The sequence below is a fragment of the Mus musculus genome, chromosome 8 (assembly GCF_000001635.26).
Source record: "Mus musculus strain C57BL/6J chromosome 8, GRCm38.p6 C57BL/6J".
NCBI lineage: Eukaryota > Metazoa > Chordata > Mammalia > Rodentia > Muridae > Mus > Mus musculus.
The window spans coordinates 15,120,165-15,142,571 of record NC_000074.6 but is presented as its reverse complement, the minus strand read 5'-3'; the positions used below and the strand labels follow the sequence as shown (position 1 = coordinate 15,142,571).

General features: G+C 46.6%; 1 protein-coding gene across 3 annotated transcripts in view; it reads right to left on the bottom strand.

Annotated features, from left to right (window-relative positions):
* Positions 1-9,151: 9,151 nt before the first annotated feature.
* The window catches only part of Myom2 (myomesin 2), a 75,768-nt gene continuing 62,512 nt past the window's right edge, over positions 9,152-22,407 (bottom strand). For 2 of the 3 annotated variants that reach the window (XM_006508727.3, XM_006508728.4), the window contains exons 29-37: positions 20,103-20,216; positions 19,843-19,930; positions 19,136-19,174; positions 17,350-17,455; positions 13,639-13,802; positions 13,402-13,438; positions 11,915-11,937; positions 11,391-11,446; positions 9,152-9,927 (exon numbers count right to left, since the gene is read on the bottom strand). In XM_006508727.3, the coding sequence (XP_006508790.1) occupies positions 9,616-9,927; positions 11,391-11,446; positions 11,915-11,937; positions 13,402-13,438; positions 13,639-13,802; positions 17,350-17,455; positions 19,136-19,174; positions 19,843-19,930; positions 20,103-20,216 (939 nt within the window). In that variant the 3' untranslated portion in view covers positions 9,152-9,615. The remainder of the gene's footprint in view (positions 9,928-11,390; positions 11,447-11,914; positions 11,938-13,401; positions 13,439-13,638; positions 13,803-17,349; positions 17,456-19,135; positions 19,175-19,842; positions 19,931-20,102; positions 20,217-22,407) is intronic. The other variant, NM_008664.2, reaches the window with a different exon arrangement.

Sequence of the window (22,407 nt, the reverse complement as noted above, 5' to 3'; positions counted from 1 at the left end):
CCCCATCATCATGGTGGTTCAACTCACAGCCCTCCTCCCCACCCTCCTCCTGGTGGTTCAGCTCACACCCCTCCTCCCCACCCTCCTCCTGGTGGTTCAGCTCACAGCCCTCCTCCCCATCCTCTTCCTGGTGGTTCAGCTCACTCCCCTCCTCCCCATCCTCCTCCTGGTGGTTCAGCTCACAGCCCTCCTCCCCATCCTCCTCCTGGTGGTTCAGCTCACTCCCCTCCTCCCCATCCTCCTCCTGGTAGTTCAACTCACTCCCCTCCTCCCCATCCTCCTCCTGGTGGTTCAGCTCACTCCCCTCCTCCCCATCCTCCTCCTGGTGGTTCAGCTCACTCCCCTCCTCCCCATCCTCCTCCTGGTGGTTCAGCTCACTCCCCTCCTCCCCATCCTCCTCCTGGTGGTTCAGCTCACAGCCGTCCTCCCCATCCTCCTCCTGGTGGTTCAGCTCACTCCCCTCCTCCCCATCCTCCTCCTGGTGGTTCAGCTCACTCCCCTCCTCCCCATCATCCTCCTGGTGGTTCAGCAGTAGTTTAGTTCACAGACACAAGTAAGATGAAATGAATGAGAACTGAAAAGACAGGAAAACTCGTTTGCAGATGACATGGTTGTCAGTGTGAAGGCGCCAAGGAGACTCCCAGATCCGATGGTAGAAGGAGATCAAGACATAGCACTCTGCCGCCACAGCTTTCCCCTGGTGCCAAACGGAACCAAACATGAGAAAAGAGCTAGGGCATGGCTAACCGCAGCACAAACGTAACAGTGTTTCCAAGAAAAAGACACAGTAATGTAATGGCCACAGCTAGTCATTCCTACTCCAGCAACTGTTGACAATTTACACCTTAGAAAATGTTCACAAAGATGCTATCGACACTGTTCATTTAATACTATTTTCAATATTTAAAAAATGTGAAATGATATAAGCCTTTCTCAGAAGGAAAATATAGAACTACATATGATATTAGAGGCCAAAGTAATTGGTAACTGTACTTTATATATCAATTTCATGTAAAATACAGCAAATTCTAGAATTAAGAAAGGAAAAGAAAAAGTGTTTTTTAAAATTGTGTGTGTGTGTGTGTGTGTGTGTGTGTGTGTGTGACATGCACAAGCCTATGCATGTCCAAGCCTTGTGATTTTCGGAAATGCTCTGTTTTATCTCTTTAATTATAAAACAATAAAATTTAAGTAGGCTCATGTGTGGTATACCTAAAAGGATAAGGGGGGAAAAAGCCAAAGAAAATTTTCTTTCTGTTGCTGTAACGAACCACTCTGCCTAAGAGGAGCTTGAGGAGAAAAGGGCTGGTTTTAACTTACATTTCCACATCGCAGTCCATCGCTGAGGGAAGTCAGGGAAGGAAGTCAAGGCAGGAACCTGGAGCCAGGACCATGGCAGAACACTGCTTGCTTCCTCTGGCTTGCACAGCTCCCCTTGGCCCACCTTTCTAGAGAACTGGCTGTAGGACCTGCAGTGGGTGGAAGGTTCTGGTGTCCTGTGCTCACCGTCTGCGTGTCTAACACTTAAAACAAACTCGCTGCATACACACGCGTCTCCGGAGATTCTTATCCACACTGATTACCACACCTGCGAATCCTTTGCTCATGAACAATGCTGAATAAAACTCAGCTGAGAACAGAACCAAATGGCATTGTTCATGAGCAAAGGCTTCCCACTTGTGAGCAGCAAAAGGAGACTGTGCCACCTTGGGCGTAGCTTGAGTGTAGAAGACTTCAAAGCCCGCCTCCACAGTGACACACTTCCTCCAAGGCCACAACTACTCCAATGAGGCCACACCTCCTAATAGTGCCACTCTCTATGGACCAATCACTCAAACACATGAGTCTATGGAGGCCATTCCTATTCAAACTACCAGAGGACATACCTTAAACAGAGTGGCAGGGGGTAATTTCTTCAGCTGTCTGAAAGTCTGCATCTTAGCCTTGGGCTCCAAACTGCTGGCTGCACAAAACAGCCTTCCTGAGATGAGACATCTACAGTCAAGACCCAGTACTCTACTGGCTGTGTAACCTTCCCCGTGCCTCAGTAGGATGGCACACCTACAGGGATCTTTGAAATCTTGGTGTCATAACTGGCAGATGACAATCTTGTTTCCCTTCTGGATTCTAGAACTGGCTGTATGCTGTAGCCCCGTGACCATCTCCACTGTCCTGATAACTGCCCAAGCACCAGATTGAGACAAACATCTACCTTGCTGGCTCCTTGGTTATGGATATGACCTTTCAGAGCTGGCCTCCAGCAGACTGTCAGCCAGCCGAATGTGTTCAAACACGGGCTGGGATTGTGTGTGTTACCCTGTGGAGACCACAGAGCAGTTTTCCTTACATTCTCTAGGACCTGTTTTTAATGATTTAGTTAGCACTTGAGAGGAAAGATTAGGAAAAAGAGGGAGGAATGATGGCTGCTATTGTTGACGGTATTGCTTGTTCCTTATGGACCATCTCACAGACTGGCAGCCAGGAGATGGCTGAACAGCCATACTCAGCCGTCAGCCCATCTATATCCCTAGCAGGACTGAGACATACCTTTGAAAGCCTCTGAACAACGTATTTTTAGAGGCATTGGAAGGGAATCTAGTGGGGAAATCCAACATCCAGGAAAACAACCAAGGCCCAGTGGTGGAATGTCGGACGTGGTGTGTCTGAGTGTCTGAGAGAACAAAGGCCATGGAATAGAGCCCCTGTGTGCATAGGGATGTGGTTTAGCTCAAGGAGCATTGATTCCACTTTTTTACACATAAGGAAACTGAGGCACAGAAGAAATGTCACCTTACCAGGTAAAACCCATTGCCCCTAACACTGTGCTGGGAATGGATCGTGTTTTTACAGCAGTACATTGGAAAAAACCAGGGCTTGTGTGTCTGGGGAAGTTGAAGACCCTCTGTATCAGAGCAGGAGCTGACAGACCAATCCACAAGACCACAGCAGGTCATGTGGGACAGTAGGGACTGGTGACACTTTTTCAAAGTTGTAACACTGAGCTGACTTGAGGTTCTGCTCTGTCAATATACCATTGAGTGGACCCCCTTACCACAACACCCTGAGGAACCTTTTTAACAGGCTCTGTTTAAAAAATATGGCCATGAGTCTGGAGGTGAAGCAAGTCTAAATAGGAATTTAATCCACTTTAAGCCAGTGAAAAATGAGGCTATCATTTGTGATCTTTCATCCAATTCACTACTTTAACCATTGCTCAAAGAATCAATTAAAAATGTGGTAAAGGGTGGTAAACTTAGGTTTGATCGTTATAGGAGAGCGGGGAGCTTCTGAGCCGCTGAGCACTGCCCCTCCCACCTATGATCAATAAGCAGAGTGCTGGCAGAAAGGACGCTGAAGGGCGGAGAAGGACTCCTGGGATCACAGCTCCCCGGAGACCCAGGAAGTCCTGACTCAAATCCCATCACGACGTGATAGTGTTGCTGTATCCAGAGCTAACAGGAAGAATTCCAATGTTGTAATTTATTGCTTTGAAAAATGAGGGAGCCTGCTGCCTTTGTCATGTCTCTCTGAAACATGGGATATTTAAAATTCACACCCCAGACTTAATGTAGAGATAGATCACACGCCTTTATGGCTTCAGAGATGCAAGGTGAGCCTTGTAATATCTCACAAGGTGTGTTTTATTCCTTCCAATGTGAGTCACGTGAAGATTAAGACACTATATTATTGCCGTCGAACGACCTGCTATTTCCTGGAAACAGTAATTTGCCAGACCTGTCCTTGTCGCTTGGGGTAAGTCTACCTCCTTAAGCAAACTCTGTTCTCTTAAGTGATGGTTTCCACACCAAGGAAGCCTGCTGGCCAGGCCGCTATGCTGAGTGTCTTGGCGCCACCTAGTGGCTACTTATGGGATAACTACAGGAAGGCTTGCTCGTGCCTTCCAATTTCCTAATTAAGAAGCAAGAATCTTTAATAGACTAAAAATTAGCATGTCCGAGGGTGCCATTATTTTACAGCTTAACTCCAATAAATAACAGAGAGAAGGGAGATAGGAGCCTGTTCCATGTGGCAGAAGGAGGGAACCAACTCAGACCAAGTTTCCCCTGTCCTCTATGTAAGCCATGGCATGTGTGTATCCAGAGGAACACATGCACAAAATAAATAAAGGACATGAGTTTTTTGAGAAACTAGCACTTGTCAGAAAAAGTCTGAGCCTGGATGTGGAGGAAACTGACGATGAAATCCAAGATACCTTTGAGAGGCCCTGCAAAGCCAGCTCCGTGTGAGCTTGAACTCCAAGACACAGCTGAGAAGCTGGCTACGGGGAATGCCACAGTTATTTCTCTCCTACAGATGAGCGTCACATAGAAGATGGCTGGATTCTGGGAGAAAGATACCTAGGCAGGCTCTCTCTTTTGCCCTAATCTCAGCCAATGACTGTCCACTTATCCCAGGCCACACTATGTGCCTGAACTCACTTTGTAGCTTCACCCCAGAATTATGTCTTATGTGTTTGCTGTGGGCACATGTGCCAAATGTCAGGCTATGTAAAACTAGGTGTTATGAGCAGTTCCCAGCAGAAATAAAGGTTATCTGTAATTTTACTCAGTATTTAGATAAGTTACTTTCCTTGCTTTAAGGAGGAGGAGGAAGAGGAAGGAGGAGGAGGAACAGGAAGGAGGAGGAGGAAGGAGGAAGAGGAAGGAGGAGGAAAAAGATAAGGAGGAGGAAGAAGATAAAGAGGAGGAAGAGGAGGAGGAACGAGGAGGAAAAAGATAAGGAGGAAGAAGAAGAAGATGAAGAGGAGGAGGAGAGAAGGAGAGGAAAGGGGGGAGAGAGAGGGAGAGGGAGAAGGGGAGGGGAGGACGAGAAGGAGGAGGAGGAGGAGGGTTTTTTTTTTGGCTTGAGAGCACGGTCCATCCTGATAGTGAAGACAGAGAGGAAGCTGAGGCTGCTGGACACATGGCACCCACAGGCAGGAAGCAGGGGGAATGTAGGGGTATTCAGCCCTCTGTCTACATCCAACCCAGGCCCTCCAGAATGTATGGACCACGTATACCCAGGGTCTTCCCTCCTCGGCGACATCTCCCTGAAAGGGCCTCACAGATGCCCCCAGAGCATTGTTTCCTAGCTTATCCTAACTCCATCAAGTCGACAGACAGGATGATCACCACACAGCCACAGAGATTATGAACTGAGCTGGTCTTACTGTGATCATGTCCACGGTGTCCATGTTTTACTGCTAAGGCTCAATGGCAAGAAACAAACAGCACAGTCAAAAATGGGCAAAGGATCTAAACAGATATTTCTCAAAAAAAAAAAAAAAAGTGTATAGACAAGGCTCATGCCAGAAGAGGAGGGACCCTACTCTCCAATGTCCTAGTTAGGGTAACTATGGCTGTGATGAAATATTATAACCAAAGCAACTTGGGGAGAAAGGGGTTTATTTGCCTCAGGCTTCCATATTACTCTTCATCATTATAGGAAGTTAGGACAGGAACCTGGAGGCAGGAGCTGACACAGGGGCCATGGAGGGGTGCTGCTCACTGGCTTGCTCCCTGTGGTTTGCTCAGCCTGCTTTCATATAGAACCTAGGACCGCCAGCCCAGGAAGGGTGCCATCCAAAATGGGCTGGGCCCCTCCCCCATCTAATTAAGAAAATGCCCTACTTCTGCACCTGATGGAGGCATTCTCTCAGTTGAGGTTCCCTCCCTTCAAATGATTCCAGCTTGTGTCAAGTTGACATAAAAACCAGCCAGGACACCTAAGGAATAAACTAAGCATTCACATTTGGCCTTGATCAGGCATTGGCTTATGTGATGGCAGCATCCTCTAACGACTGGAGCATTCTGAAGTCAGCATCTTGCCCTCACGTGAAGTAGAGACAAGGACGTTTCAAAGGGCTGGCCCTGAGTCCTGGTTATAAACCAAGGCACTGTGAGGAGGTTTATGAATGGGCAGAGGAAAGACTGGCAATCACTTTCCTGAAGTCCACACGTGAGAGGAGCAGCATCAGGAAGATGCCATTGGAAGCTTCATCCAGACAATAGAAACAGAAGGCTAGCAATGGTTGTTGACAAACGGTTACTGGTTTCCACTCACTCAGAACTTCCTGTCCCACCTACTTGAATCAAAAGTGAATTAATGGTGGTCCTTCTGATACCCTGACTTCCTCCCACTTCCCTGAAGAGACCCCATCCCGCCACCTGAAATTATCCAGCTGTCAGAATTCTCATTTAGGAGAAACCCAAGAGTACAGTACCACGTTGAGATGTGGGAAGAAAATGGTCCCCATTACAGGCATGCACAGTGAGTCCTCTACCTGGCTGGAAATCTGCCCTGGTGGAAAACAAGCATTCCCCGGAACACGGCAAGGACTCAGCCCTCAGTTTGCCAACCCCTTCTCTGTGGATGTGGACACAAAGTCACCTTCAAGTCAAGAACAGTTCTAATTATTTTAAGTGCTTCTACAATCAACCTCTGCCAGCGATGAACCAGCCCTCTCCTCTCTCGTTGCAAACATCTGCTTGGTGTCATCATTACGGTTCATGTACACTTTATGAAATTCAATTTCTGAAATCTATTTATGGTTTTTAATTTTCTAAGCCATTAACATTCATGTGCGGACTCTCTTGAGTTAAAACATTTCTTAGAAGAAGAAGAAGAAAAAAAAAAGCATGCATTTGCTGTAAGCAACCCTCTTGCCACTGGAGGAGCGAGCAGAGTGTAATGTCACACAGTACTGCACAGCAGTAGACATCTTTCCCCAAACTGGAGAAGAGGTCTTGGTGTTGCATAAGATACACGTTGTGGTTTGTTGTCTATGGACTTTAGATGCGTGCGTGAATACTCCAGAAAACATCCAATATTTGGAAAACAGTTTTTAAGTTCCCCCCGGCTTATATCTCAATATCCATTATTCATTTACCATAAATTGGGTGCTTTCACAATTACTTTAAGAGTAGATATTATCTCACTGATGGAAAAAATCATTCCCCAAAATGAATGTGACTCGTGTTCTAATCTTACACAATTTCATTTTGGTCAAAGGGCGGAGGAAAAAAACAATCAATGAGTGGATTGGACTGGTAATGTTGCTTACAAGTAGAAGGATTTCTTAGCTGGTACAGTACCTGCTAAGACTCCATCCCCTGTGCCAAAAGGGGAGAGAGGGGCGGGGCAAGGAATGGAGGGAAGAAGGATTCTCACAGACATGGCAAGACAGCGTTAAGTTCCTCAGAAGATTAAAGCTCTTGCCCTTCCAGCTTGAGCTGCCCCCACCCCCACCCCATGCTCTTTCACTGACACAGCCAGCAGGAAGAGCCGGGCTGTAACAATATGTGTAAGTCAGCGATGTTCCTGTGTGTGGTAAAGATTCAGAGCCATATACACATACATAATTAAAAATAAAGTAAAATGACTGTAATAAATTGCAACCCTGTCTTATGTACCACAACTGCTAAGTGGAAAGAAATGATGTTTCTAAACTAGAAAATCAGCGAATTCTGCCCCAATATATAAAGGTCTGGCATGAAAGAGAGTCTGTGACTGTCATAGGTGTTCTGGAAGTACGTGAGACATAAGATGGAATAAACCCAGCTGTCTGACCATGTGACTGAGAATGGAAAACGACTAACCACATCCTTGTGGCCACTCCCTGGGCTATAGCAGGATATGCGGGCATTTCAGGATGCCAATATCATCTAAGGAAGAAAGTATAAGGGAATGTTAAAAGGATTGGCCTTTGTGATCAGTACTATTTAACAGGATCTAGACTCAGACTCAGTAGGAGGCAAACCTCTGTGAGGTGAGGGACTGCTGTGTGACAGATGCCTCAGACTGAAACATTCTGTCCTGCAAGGAAGCTCCTTAAGCAGGAAGGGGAACAACTCAAAACAGCTTCAGGAAGTCCCTGAAGCTGAGCAGATTCACTAGGCCCCTCCCTGCCAGATTAACCAATAAAAGTTGAGAGTCTCCCTCAGATGGAAGGAAGCTAAGCTGCAAAGACCCTCAGAGAAGAGAAGCAGCAAAGTTGATTCAGAGACCAGATCAGCTGCCTGGAAAATACAGAAACCACCTGAACTCCCTGGAAGAGGTTCAGACCAACTGTGGCACCTGAAAAGGACACTCTCCAGCTGTTGATCTGACTGAAGGCTAAGCAGTGTGCTCCAGGTCCCCACCTTTGTGAGCTGTCACTCATGCTGGTGGTGGGCTTCAGTGATGTAGCTGTATTCGTATCTTTTCTGCGCCTGTAAGTATCCCCTCACCCACACTCCTATAAGTAACCCCATTGGTTCACCAAGTTGGACTTTGGTGTATCTGAACTCTGGTCCGTTTTGGCCTCCCCATTTGGGGGCATACACATATGTGTTGCATTTCCCTGTGAAAAATTCTGTCATACAACAGATAGTTTCTAGATTAGGCTAACTTGATGGGAGACTCACCCCTCTGTAGGCTGAGGTCCTGGACTGAATAGAGACAGAGTGACCTACCTGCACACCAGGATTTGCATCTCTGATTTTAGGCTATGGACACAGTGAGACCAGCTGCTTCAGATTCCTGCAGCCATGCCTGTGAACTGTGAGGCAATAAACTCTCCTTTTCCTGGTATTGCTTTGTTCAAGTATTTGGTTAAATAAAGGGAGAAGGGTACTTAACCCAGGAACCTTTCTGTTTCAAAGCAACTGTGATACCAGTGTGGTATGACCTTTGTAACAGAGGAACTTGGGACTCTTACAGGAAGCCTGCAGTCACCCTGTGCACTTTTCAATGTCACCCAAGTAGTCTATACACAGCCAACCTTCCATTGTTTTCCCCTTAGTGGCTACTGGGGTCCCCCTTGCCAATGAGTTACTGTTTCCCCTGGGAATCTCTGCCTGGTTAGTCAGTATGCCAGAACAGGGCAAAGCCACACAAATGTGTTTGCCTCCCTCTACAAAAGTCTTTAAATCCATGCTCTGAAAGATTCACACAATTCGAGTCTTTCAGGACTCTTGGCTGAAGGTCCTTCTCTGCACCTAGTTGATGGAGTTATAGGAGGGAGCCCTCTGGGAGAGTGTTTCCCACCCCTGGTTCTTTGGACATGGTTCATGGTCCACATGCCACAGAAGCATAAAATCCAGAGAAACGGGTTAAGCCAAGATAGGGATATGTAGGTAGGCAGGATGTTGGCATAGAAATCACAACAAGATGCCTTTTGGTTTTTTATTATTATTATTAGCCTAAAGCAAGACAAAAAGGTAAGCACGTACCATGCTCAAAGGCTCCACAAAGGGTTTCCAGAAATGTGCCCTGCAGCCCCCCCCCCACTCCCCTCAGGATGGTAATAACTATCCAGACTACCACATGCTAGGACCATCTGAGCCTCAGTCCACATGCCCATGACCCTGGATGTGCCAGCTGCCCTCTCTCAGCCCACTCTCCACTGCCATTCACTCTCAGCCTCACACGAGTCTTAGAGCCTTATGTTCAGAAACATTCGCTTCCCCTCCACACAGATAATTTGCATCGCAAAGTGCAAGATCAAAAACCTAGTGTACGGTCGCCAGTCTGGCCACACGTGACATCACGCCAAACTGGCACCCACTCAGCACAGCATACAACATCCTAAGACCTCCCTCCCATCTCTCCAGCCCCAGGGCAGACGGGATTCCCTTAATCAGATGAGGTGGAAGCTGGGATGAGCTTGGGTTTGGCCTGCTGGGGAGGTGAGATGTCTGGGATCTTCTCCCCGTGTTTGTACACACTGACAGTGACATCGATCTTCTCTCCTCCGTATTTATTCTTCACGTTGATGCTGTACTTGCCCGAGTCCTCGGCCGTCACCCCCTGGATGGTCAGGCTGACATACTTGGACTGCTCCATCTTCACCAAGAAGTGCTCGCTGAGCTCAATGTCCTTGTCGTTCTTAAACCAGACCACCTCAGGGTCGGGGTTTCCAAACACAGTGCAGGTGAGGTTCAAGGTCTTGGGAAGGAAGATGTGGGTGGTAAAGATGGTTAGAAAACGTGCATGAGAGAGGGGGGATCAGGTGGGTATGATCAGATGTACCGTACACATGCATGGAATATTCCACTAATACATTTTCAAAAGAAAGAAAAGACCACACTGATTTCAGCCATGCCCCCTGGTATCTGTTGATCACTTATTACATCAACAACCCCTCGTAGGTGTAGACACAAGCTCCAAAGTTCGGTGGGAGCAGAGGAGCCCTGTGCTATGGAGGAGGACCCAAGGAAAACTATGGAATAGTTCTGCTTATTCTAAGCTCTAACCTGGGTTAACCCTAGAGGGTGGATTAGCTCTATCATCATTCCATTGAACTTGCTTTTAAACTTTTTAAGTTTGTTTATTCCTTATTCTTATTTTTGTGTACTCCCATATGTCTATGTGTGGGGATGTATGTGTAAGTGTAGCTCTAGGTGTCAGATCCCCTAGAGGTGGAGTTAGCAGAAGTTATGAGGCACCCAGCATGGGGACCGGGAGCTGAATCTCTACCCTAACGAGATGAAGAGCACTTGCTCTTACCAGAATGAAGCATCTGTCAGCCCCTACACTTCCTTTATATCTAGATTGAGGGGTCTATCTTCCAAGTTCCTCTGGAAACTTCAGCCTGTGACTGTTCATTTCACAATCCCATCATCTGTGATGTCACAGTTCCTCCATCTCAGGAGCTTTCTGTGCATTCGCTGGCTGTTAAAGAGGTCTATAAATTTTGCATTTGGGCCTAATAAAGTCCTTTCAAGTGCCTATGTCCCTGTGACATTGAGCTAGAATCATGCAGCAGAGGTGCCAATTAGATATCAATAACTCTACTGATGGGAAGCAAATTAAAACCTCAATTATAGATTCTAAAATGACCTTGGAAATTGGAGCAGGGTTTTTATTTCTTTTCTTTAATATTGAAGAAGTTATGACTGCTCACATTCGAAGGTGGCAGCTCACAGTTCCACACCAGATGGGAGCTCACCCACCACCTCATTCAGAGAAGCCCCTGAACCAGATGCCAACACACCCATGGTCACCAAAGTCCTTAAAACAAGTCCTTGGGTCACACAACATAACTGGTGTTTGAGGATTTGCAATACTAGCTATTGCTGTTGTTGTTGTTGCTGCTGCTGCTGCTGTGTTGTTATTTCTGTTGTTGTTGCTGTTTTTTACCTCAGTGCTGAAAGTGAAGCCCACTGCCTCCTGTACTTGCCAATCCCTCTAACACTAAGGTATATCCCAACCTTGACCCTCAAGCTATCCCACCTCTCTGTTAGCAGATGGCAGCGGCACAATGTGAGGTAGCTCTGAGTGCCATGCAGGCTGAGTGGGGAAGGATTCCTACTCTCGGGCTCCCCTGTGTTCCATCCTGAGATGAACGCTGCATTCTACCTTGCAACATGACACTCATCCCAGCCCTGTCCCCAACTGTCTGCTCTCACCTTGCCTTCCATTATGGTCACCACGTCTGGTAAGCCGCCAATCACCTTGCCGCGATCTATAATGGAAAAGAGTCAGGTTGAAGAGGCACCATCGGGGAGACCCTACAGGAGGCCTGATGCCAACACCAAGTGATACCAAGGTGGAAATGGAAAATAATGAGCTTGTGCCTGGGAGATGACACAAAGCTGCCATGGGGACCACAAAGAATGGCTGACTCTGCAGGTTAGGGGACAAGTGGCACCAAGGAAATAGAAATGAGAGTCAACCAAACCAAGGCGGTCACATCAAGGACTCCAAGGAGAAAGAGCTACATCTCACAAAAAAAAGAGGGTCCTGGTATCTGGGGAACAGAATCTTGTAAGGGTGGTGCACAGGCAGGAAGAAGGGCCCAGGTAAGACATAGAAGATCAAGGTGCACTTAAACCAAGGGAGGAAGGAAGGTTGGTTGTTACTGAGCCACTAAATCAACCATGTGACTTATGCACCTCCCCCAACCCAAACTGATCTCCCAACAAGTACTCACTCTTCTCTGCAAAAGCAGCAGCCCTAGAAATCACAAGAAAGAGAGAGACAGAGACAGAGACAGAGACAGAGAGAGACAGAGACAGAGAAAGACAGAGAGAGCTGTTAGAAATCATATCATGCACATGAAAAGTTTGCTAGCAGTGAGAGCAGATAAAGAACTGATGTCTAATGACAGACACACAACCATGGCTATGCAGCCATTCCCCGTTGGTTCCAGAGCTGAGCCCCAAACTCCACGGCTGTGCAAGCCCCTGAGATACACAGTTGTCTTCACGTACAGCGTATACTCATCCTCCTGGGTCTTGTCAGTCATCTCTAGTCACAACACCCAACGGAGTAAATACCGTGTGAAGAGTTATTTGGGAAGGGAATGGTGACAGGAAAAGGCCTGTAGAGATGTGCTTGCTGCCTTTGCTGTGTTTTTAATTGTGGTTGGATCTGAGGGTGCAGAACCTGAGCCCACACAGAGGAATTGTGCTCCAATTACTTGCTGTTGGGAAGGATGCTAAATCCAAAAGGAAGATGAACATGCAAATTCTCACATCAAGTGCCCTCCTCGATTACTTCCCACCATGTTAGTTTCGAGGTAGGACCTGTGTCTGTCTGTCTGTCTGTCTGTCTCTTTCTCTGTCTCTGTCTCTGTCTCTGTCTGTCTCTCTCTGTCTGTCTGTCTGTCTCTCTCTCTATCTATATCTATATCTATCTATATATATATACATATACACACACACACATATATACATATGTGTGTGTGTGTGTGTGTGTGTATATATATACATATATATACACACACACACATATATACATATGTGTGTGTGTGTGTGTGTGTGTGTGTGTGTGTGTGTGTGTGTGTGTGTATGTGTAAATATATATATTGCAGATTTGGCTAGACTGCCTGGCAAGAAACCCTAGGGATGCTCCTGTCTCTGCCTGCCCAGTGCTCAGGTTACAGGTTGCCCTTCTGTAGCCAGCTTCCTTATGTAAGCACGGGTTCCAAGGATCCACTTGATCTACTAAGCCAGCCCCTAGGCCCCAGGCATTTTGTTAAACTGTCAATTTCCAATTTATTATACTTCTCACATATCCGCTCCTCAAAGGCATCTCGGATAAGTAAGAGCCAAGGAATGTCCTCGGCTTTAACATTCTAAAACTCAGACACTGGTTCGAAGCTCTGAAGCATTCTTTAACAGTTGCTCTGTGTGGCATGTCACCTGGGGTTACAATGATTTACAGTATCCATCATTTTATACATTTAAAGTAGCCCACGGTTCTAGTGTCCCTAGGAAGTTGATAGATGATGCATTTTCTAACATAGGAAAAGAAAATGGTTGCCCTGCTACATATTGAATTACTTAAATTGCTATTTTTATCCCAGAAACAGAGTATCCTTGGAGTCACGAGAGCATTTCCAGGTGATCCTGTCCAGAACAAACCCGCCTGCCCTTGCCCCCGTCAGATGCAGAGATAACAAGCTGTGGGCCTTACTTGAGCTGCTGGAACTCAGCGTAGGCTTCGTCAAAAGCTGCAAGGAAACAAGCCATATGTCACTCTTCTCCCCAAGTGCTTAATTCTTGTCTGCTCAGATGTCCTACTAGATAGGTGACAAAATGAAAACTGACAAGCTATCAAACTAATCAATTGATTTGACGTTCAGTGGATTATCCTGCACCCTTTGCCTTTCAGTACCGAAGCGGCTTGTACCCTACGGCGAACTTCTCGTACCTTGTCCAGAGAGGTCCAGCGAGCGTTGGTGGCTGTCTTTGCCATCGAAAATCTCAAACGTGTATTTCCCCTTGTCCTTCTCTGTGGGCTCACAGATCTGCAGCCATGCCATCTCCTCGCTCCCTCCGATCCGCATGTGCTCACTGGAGGAGATCTTGGCCTCTCTAGGAAGCAACGTGGGCATGCTCAGTGCAGCCTCCGGATCTTACGTTCACACCTGTCGGGGCACACTCGCATGTCCGAGTGAGAAGGGTCTGCTTGCTCACATCTGGCTGGGGAGGGTCTACTCAACTTGCTCATGCCAATGGCACAGTAGGTTTTGTTTTTGTTTTTTTCCTGGCTATTATAAATGTAAATACATTAATAACTTAGGTCTGAAACCCCCCAAAGCCTAATGACTACAGTTTTAGGAACTTCAGAACACTTGATTAAGAATGGCAGTTCCTAAGAATATTAGGCATGGAGCACATGTCTTAACATGGCAATTCCATCTCTAGGTTCCTGTTCAAAAGCTGAAAGCAGGGACTGAGACACTTGAACACTCAACATCTGTAGACAGTTCAATGCTCAACATCTGTAGACACTTCAACACTCAATATCCATGCAACACTATTTACAGTGGGCAATGTGGACAGCTACATGGGCCCTGACAAGTGAATGGATAACTGAACTACAGTTTATCCTCATGGTGGATTACTCCTGGTCCTTTAAAAAGAAGGGAACTGGTGTGCACACACACTACAGCATGCATGAATTCTGAGGACATTATGCTACATTTAAAAAGTTGTGTCACATGAGGACAAACATGTTTCTACAATCTGAGTGTATCAGAGTTGCCACACTCAAGAGCAGAGAGTATAGTGAAGCTAGTGTACAATGGAAGCCAAAGGCCCTGGAGAAGGTTTCCCCTGGCATGGTTAATCTGCACCCTTACAACGTATGAAATAATACATTTTATTTTATATGTATTCCACCCCAACTTTTAAGATATAAGTAAGACCAAAGCACCTGATCCTGTCACTGTCAAGTCAGCAGGGTGTCACACCACACTCACCCGTTGACAAGCCAGTCTGCTTGATGTGGACACAATACATGTCTACAGTTCACGCATGGTCTATGTGTAGATATCATTTTCAAGTTACTACAATTTAGATGACTAGCTAGAGGTTTTCTGAGAACTGGCTGTGAGCTTATAGTAATTCTATTATCCTTGCTGGTCACTGTGTACTCTATAGTTCAATGAAAGAAAGTAATTCCCTGGCCCTCTTTACTATGAAATAGCTCTGTCAGGTAACCTTCATTGGAGCACCCAATTCAGGATGGAAAAGTAACTCGTACTGTGAAAGCAAAGTACCAAGAAGGTAAGCAGATGGGAGAGAGGAGGCCAGGAAGGCTCTACGGAAGACCCAGCCTGGCAGGGAAAATAGGATATAATATTAAGGCATTATGCAAGCCCAGCACAGCATAGAACACTCCTGGCAAGAGGATGCATAGGGACTTGGTGCCCTTGGGAAGACAGAACCCAGAGGCCAAAGCTATAGAGTAGGCTCACAGCTTTTCAGCCTGAATGCTTTGCTCACAATCTGGTGGGTTCCTCCCAGCCAACTGGATCTTTGCCTGAGGGTGGCACACACCAATACTATATATCCAGTGAGCCCAGAGAAAAATCTCTATTACTAAAGCAATGGGAGGGTCACTCACAACTGCCCGTTTCTACCTAAAAGCAATAATGGGACTTTGTATAGCTTTCTGGTTCTGTGGGAAAGAAAATTCAACCAAAATATACGGTGCAATCAGACTCTCTGCCACCCTCCATGAACTGACTCTCCGCGTGAGGGTTAGAAAGTGTCTCACAGCTTACATAAACCCATACAAGCACACAGTAGGCCTGCTGATGCCTCCTTCAAAGCCAGAAGGAGGTGGGGCACAGGGTTCAATGTGAGCAGACACATTGATAAGGCCTCCAAACGCCTCAGCCAGCCCTGTAGTGACTCTGTGTTGTCTGAGGATTGTAGCATAGGTCCTGGTTATCAGAGGGAGATAACATCTACCACACCTAGGGATTTACAATCTTCTTCAAGTGCTGTGTGACTCACTGGCCACCATCCCTAAATCTGCAATAACTCCTGCAGCCTGTTCAATCTTGCTCTACCACATGCTACCCATGTGGGCCTTAAATCTGGAAATGTCACTTTCTCTGTCTCTATAACTCAACTACTCTGTAAGCATAGAGAGCTCCATCACGATGACAGCAGCTGGTAGCCCTCACCAGTGTAGGGGAGAATCCATCCATCACTTCATATCCTCGTTGGAAGCCATTACCTCTCCCACCCTGTCTAAAGGTCCTAAAGGTGAGCTGTTGGAGCCCACTGAGATTCAGAGGAGCTATTCGCCCAATGTAACCAGTGCAGGAAAGATCTCCCAAACTGAAGGAACACACCCACCCTGAGGTCAAAGAACATTAGCTTTGTTTTCCCTGTAATGACAGCAAGAAATCCCTTGAGTGGCTGGGATTCCTCTCCATCTGGAGTGGTCCATTCCCTGACAGTTGAGCTCTGCTATGTCTGCACGATACATTAATTTCACTCTCCAGCAAGAAAACAGGGTCCTTTTCTGCAGAAGAGTTTGGCTGCATCCCTCCAGCTCACTTCTCATTTGTGTGGGATGGATTCCGGGTCTTTTATTTAAAGTGGCATCTTCTGCATTCCTTGATATATGACTCAGCATTGCTTGAAAGCAAGGAACAAATGCCCTCCACGCCTAAGTCTGCGTTCTACAAAATTCTCATGGACATCTATGGACTGGATGTCACCCTGTTGGGGATGCAGAGACAACCTTGGTGGAAGAAAAAGCAATATTGTGGATGGATGAGAGAGCTTGAGGCAGCACCGGCTCCCAAGACTCCTTGAAGGGTCCTGATCTACTGTATCTGATCTGACATGGCTCCCAGCACACAGGCGAAACAACACAAAGGACCAGAGGTGGTGGCTGCTTCCGCTGTCTTTATGGAAACCTTCCTGGGGGGATGAATCCCTCCCCTACAGGTTCATGGTCAGGCAAGGCAGATTCAGCTAAACAATACAGGTTGCACCCCAATTTGCCATTAAACATACCCTAATTAGCCAAAACATATACATACACATACACATATACATATATGTGTGTGTGTATGTGTACACACACATATATATACATATATGTGTGTATATATGTGTATGTATGTATATGCTTATGTAATAAACAATAAAGATCTGCATTCTAATGCTGATGCTGGTCTCTAGGTCTGAACCCTGGTTTCCGGTCGCTGTTCCCACATTACCCACAGATGCAGGTTTCCCTAGACCCTCTGCTGTTATTTAAACTATTGGGCTTGTTTAGGTTCTCATTCTCTTACTTGTGTCTAATAAGAAAGCCACTGATTGGAAGGTTGGAGCTTGGATACTAAACACTAGTTCCCTTGCTCTCTTCTCACTCCCAGGAGGAAGCTTTGAGCATTGTCACCATCAGTGAGTACAGTGCAGAGAAAGCTGCTGACACCCTCTAGCATTTCCTTCTCTTTCTCCTGTACCCAGACCCTCCCCACTGCCCCAAAGCCCGCCCAGCCAAAGCTTGGTACTGCGAACAGAGTCATGGCCCCTCAGTTCACCGAGAGCACCAACATCCAGTCCCGGGATTCTGCAGCCACCCATGGTACTGTGCTCTCATACTCACTTGTGATACCAGCTGACCTTCATTTCCTCTGTGAAGTACTTCATGAAGCACTGAAGCCGGATGCCCTCTGGAGTGCAGAGAACCTTCAGGGGTGAGGCAGAGGCTCCTGCAGATAACAAGATGCTATCTCAGATCTCAGAGAAGTAGGGCAGGCCCCTGGCCTGATGGTAAGGTGCATCCATCCATAGCATTAATGCATCAATGCATTCCTCCTCAAGATGGTGATCATCCCCATCAGAGCCATGCATGCTCCCACCTCATTTCTGTGTCACATGGTTTCAGTAGATACATACTTGCCCTGCCAGGGTACTTTAAATGGCTCTTTGCTTAAGGCCAAAAAAACGAATTTTTTTACAGAAAAAAATCTACCCCTGGTCCTTAGCAGTTTGGTTTGCACAGAAAAATCAAAATAGTCTTGGTGACAATGACTGAAAGCTTCTAGATAAATTGACCCAAATCTGAAGAGGTGGGAGGAGTCACAAAGTAGGGAGGAGTCAGAGTCAGCAGAAGCTGGAGGACATGGCTGGAATTCTCTATTCTCAAGACATCTGTACCTCACTCCTCTCCTCCTGCAGTGTCACAGAGATGCCAGGGCGAGGGGCGTCTAATCACACAGAGACTTCTGTGCTTGCTTTCCGTCACCACCTCAGTACCCATAAAAGATCCTTGCGTCTGCTTTGCATGAGGAGTGAGCCGAGAGTTTCAGAAGAACCATTTGAGGGCAGTCTGCTGTACCATCAGCTCTCTGCATGTGACCAGCTCTGTCATCCCCAGATGGCTAGCCCTCATGGCCAGCACATTTTGAGCTAGGTGATACAAAGCAACTCCCTGGAGTGTAAGAGCAAAGCCACTCTTCAAATGGCTTGCTTCACCTCCCAAATAGTATGTATACCCATGAGGTCAGTATGTGACTCATCGAAAGCCAAACATAACCCAGCCTGTTCACCGGACAGAAGCTAAATGTCTACCTCACAAGGCCATTTGCCAAAGCACTAGAGATAAGCATACAGTGGCTTCCGTGGAAAGTCTAGGGAAGCACAAGCCTCTGCAATTGAGGTGACGAGGATGTGGGCTCTGGTAAGTCTTGACTCGGATGGTTGGGCATCCACTGGCCTGTACATGCTTTGGTTACTTGATCAGAAAATGTAACTTGGGTATTCTCTGGTTGATGTGCCTAACCCTTTGTCATTATAACAACGCTCACATCCTCAGAATTCACACAGGAGAGCCTCACAATGGGCTTACAGGAAGGAAAATCCCAAAATGCCTCACAGGGTCACAAGTGAGTTTATGAGTTTGCGTTGAGCCACATTCATAGCCATCCTTGACTTTGAGCAGTCACATGCAGCCAGTGGATCACAGGCTGGGCATGCTTACACGTCTAGACAGTCTAGAGTAACAGCATTACTAGTTGTTAACATGGAAGCTACTGCTGGTTCATTTATACGCACTGTTTTTCCTTTCCCAGTTTCTACACAGGGCAAATGGCTCAATGCACAGACTATGAGGTTGGAGTGTTAAATATCTACTATTCCTATTTAGTGTTTGAATAAAAACTAATAGCAATTTTGGACCAAAAAAAAAATTGCCCAAGTTGAGCGAGGGCAAATCTACAGTGCCAAAGGCTCTGAAGGAGCCTCATGGAGTGGACAGGTAACCAGTCAGTCCCTGTAGCCTGCATGGGACACACTCTGGCCATTAACATCTTCTGAGAAATGAGTGCCCACCCCAGGAAACAGAGATGCTTCAGCCAGCAAGACTTGAAACCCCAGGGGCTTTTACTCACCACACACACGACTCATGGCTAAGATCATGTCCTCGTACACTGGAAGGGAGGAGGGAAATGTAGCATCGTGAGGGATGACTTTAACAGAAAGCAGCACTTTCTGTGTCTAATTAAATTGACACAGGAAACGGTGATATTCATTTGAAAAATGAAACATTAAAATGGTAATATTTGTCCATAAAAGGCTTATGCGCACCATAAATCCTTCTAACCTATTCGCTTTTTAAGCGTGGGACAAGAACATTTTTGTTCAACATAAATCCAACTGTACATTGAACGGAATAACTTCATAAGAGCTTCAATCATCTTAACTACATCCATAAGGAATCAAACCTGGCCTCTGATGAGGGCGGGAAATGACATTTCATCTAAGCCCAGAGTGATACTGCGCATTTCTCTAACGCTCTTAATGCAGACAAAATACAACCTGCTTTTCTTACACAGTGTCACTACAGAGCCAAAATGCACACAGCTCAGAGTGTGTGGCAGCACATTGGTATAGCACCTGCCATTCATGGACAGAATGGAGTTCTGCCATCTCAGAGGGTACAACTATAGCTCCCCAAGCCGTTATCACACAGACAGAACGGAGGCCTGCTCAGCAGGTACGCACACAGCTAAGGGTACCCATGAGCCTCCTCCACAGTGCCCCCTCCCTCCGTGGACAGAATGGACTTTACTGTAAGACAAAGAAGGTGCCGCTTTACCTTTGCCACCTACTTCCAGGACAGATACATCCTGACCTCTGTCATCTTTCAAGGTTGCTTTGTATTCACCATGGTCCTTCTTAGACAACTAGGAATAAAACACATCCCACATTTATGCAGAATCAATACCACGATACAAGATGTTGTATTTGGACATTTTCCTCGCAGAACATGGGAAATCGGTGTGTGAACCAAAGAGCACTGCCAGGTTTCTGAGTTGTAGCAAGTGCTGGTTTGTTTCCACGGTGGCAGCAGGGTACCTTGGGTATAAGCAGCTCACAGACCCCCTTCTCCAGGTCTGGCGGTGTCTCCGTTTCGTAAAGAACATCGTCCTTGAGCCATTTGAAAACAGTTTCCCTCTTGGTGTTTGCAACCTGTGGAACAGAAATCCTAAGTGAATCACGATGGCTCAGAAGAGGAAACGAAAAACAAATCCTTCAGGGTTAGTGAACCTCAGACCTAAAGAAAACACCAGCATTTACCCCTCACCAGGCCCAGCAGGGTGCTTATGGAGAGACCTGTCCCTTCTAATCACAGTAAAAGCACTTCTCAATTGTCATCTGAAAACAGTAAGCCCTCACAGCTGCCACCAAGAGGATCCATGAAGTCAGTAGGTGTGAAAATCTCCTGTTTAATAGGAAGTGTCACTAATGGGGCCAGAGCAGAGCGCTTTGATCTGTGGATCCAAAGCTCTGTGGGTCACTGAGAAACCGCTCTTTGAACGTGGGGTATTCCTGGGCATGAGCTGGGAGGAAGAGGCCATGGCCAGGAGCATCTCTATGTGGGAATTCCTCACAGCTGGCCCTCTGGCTTTAGAAGCCAAGCTTTCCAGGATTCTGATGTAACCACACCCACTCGCATGTTGCCAACATGCTGTCTCAAGAAGACACTCTGCTTTGTGTGACAGATGTTGGCTGTGAGGTGGCATTGGAGTCCAGGAGGCTGGAGAATCTGCATCCCCATCTGTACAGACCCCACACAAGTAATGACAGCAGTGGGACATTACAAATGACCACGTTGTTTGTATATGCCCGGCCCAGGGAGTGGCACTATTAGAATGTGTGCCCCTGTTGGAGTGGGTGTGGCCTTGTTGGAGTAGGTGTGTCACTGTGGGTGTGGGCTTTAAGACTCTCATTTCAGCTTCCTGGAAATCAATATTCTTCTAGCAGCCTTCAGTTAAAGATGTAGAACTCTCAGCTCCTCCTGCACCATGCTTGCCTGGATGCTGCCATTTTCCCACCTTGATGATAATGGACTGAACCTCGGAACCTGTAAGCCAGCCCCAGTTAAATGTTAACCTTAGAAGAGTTGCCTTGGGCATGGTGTCTGTTCAGCAGTAAACCCGTAACTAACGTAACTAACGCAGATGTCATGGGACTGGCTCTATAGACCAGTAATGCCATGTGTCTGGAATTTCCACAGCAGCTGTATGTGATATTGTCACCAGTGACACCAGAAGATAATCAAATACTCATACTGTAGGTACTTTGGCTGGAAAGCCAGCCGAGGACAAAGAAGCCATTCACAGTGTCTAAGGCTTGGATGGAGACGTGCACCAGCTACCTGGAAGCAGGCCTCCCCGTCTCCAGCACAGAACATGAATGAGCACACATCACAGCAGGCCTCCCCGTCTCCAGCATGAACATGAATGAGCACACATCACAGGGTAGCAGCTTCCTGGTCTTTCTGGGTCTCTCTGCTGTGGCAGCCTCTGCCATCCTTCCCTGCCTCCAGGTGCACGCTGCTCATCAAGGTAGAAGCTGCTACTGTGTGTGTGGAATCAAAGCCTTTCCGATGCCCTTCAGTCTCTTCTCAAAACAGCCTCAGCCCACCTGTACGTGGGTAGAGGGGGTTCCCCACCCCCATGCACAGCCACTGTGCATCTTCTCAGACCCTGTAATTCATCTCTGCCTATGACTCATCTCTGACACTCAAGTGTCTAATGTGTACACGAGTGAGCAAAAAGACTTAGAAACAAGCTAGTTCTTCAGACATCACATGCATACCACACCCATCCCCGAGGGACGCTGTTCTCCCTTCACACGGCTCTGTGTGACCAACTCCCCACACATCTTATTATTACTATTATGATGATTACAGTTTCTGTTAAACACTTTTGTTTTTGAATGCTCTTCTGTAAAGATAAAAGTCTATCCTAACATATAGTATTTCCTATACATTTTTATTACGTAATCAATTAAGAAGTATCACCTGTCACGGTATCACGGAATGAAATAATACTCAGAAAGATGTTTTGCAGAATGTATCAAAAACCGAATGCATGAGACTGCAAAACTCAAGGTTCAAGAATAATTTTTTTCCCTGATATCTGTGTCTACTGGTCTATGCATCTCTGTGGCCAGGGCACTTGAGGTAGTTTCAAACATTTATGGGCAGTTACATAGCACTAGAGCCCCAAGAAGTAGACCTTACATTTTTGCTACCTGTCCTTAGGATACAGGAAGTTCAGTATGTCCTTCAGCTATGGTCAGAACCATAGCAGCCATCACTCTCCTCATTCCCGGGCCTAACATCTGACCACCTAATGATCTGAGCTTTATAATG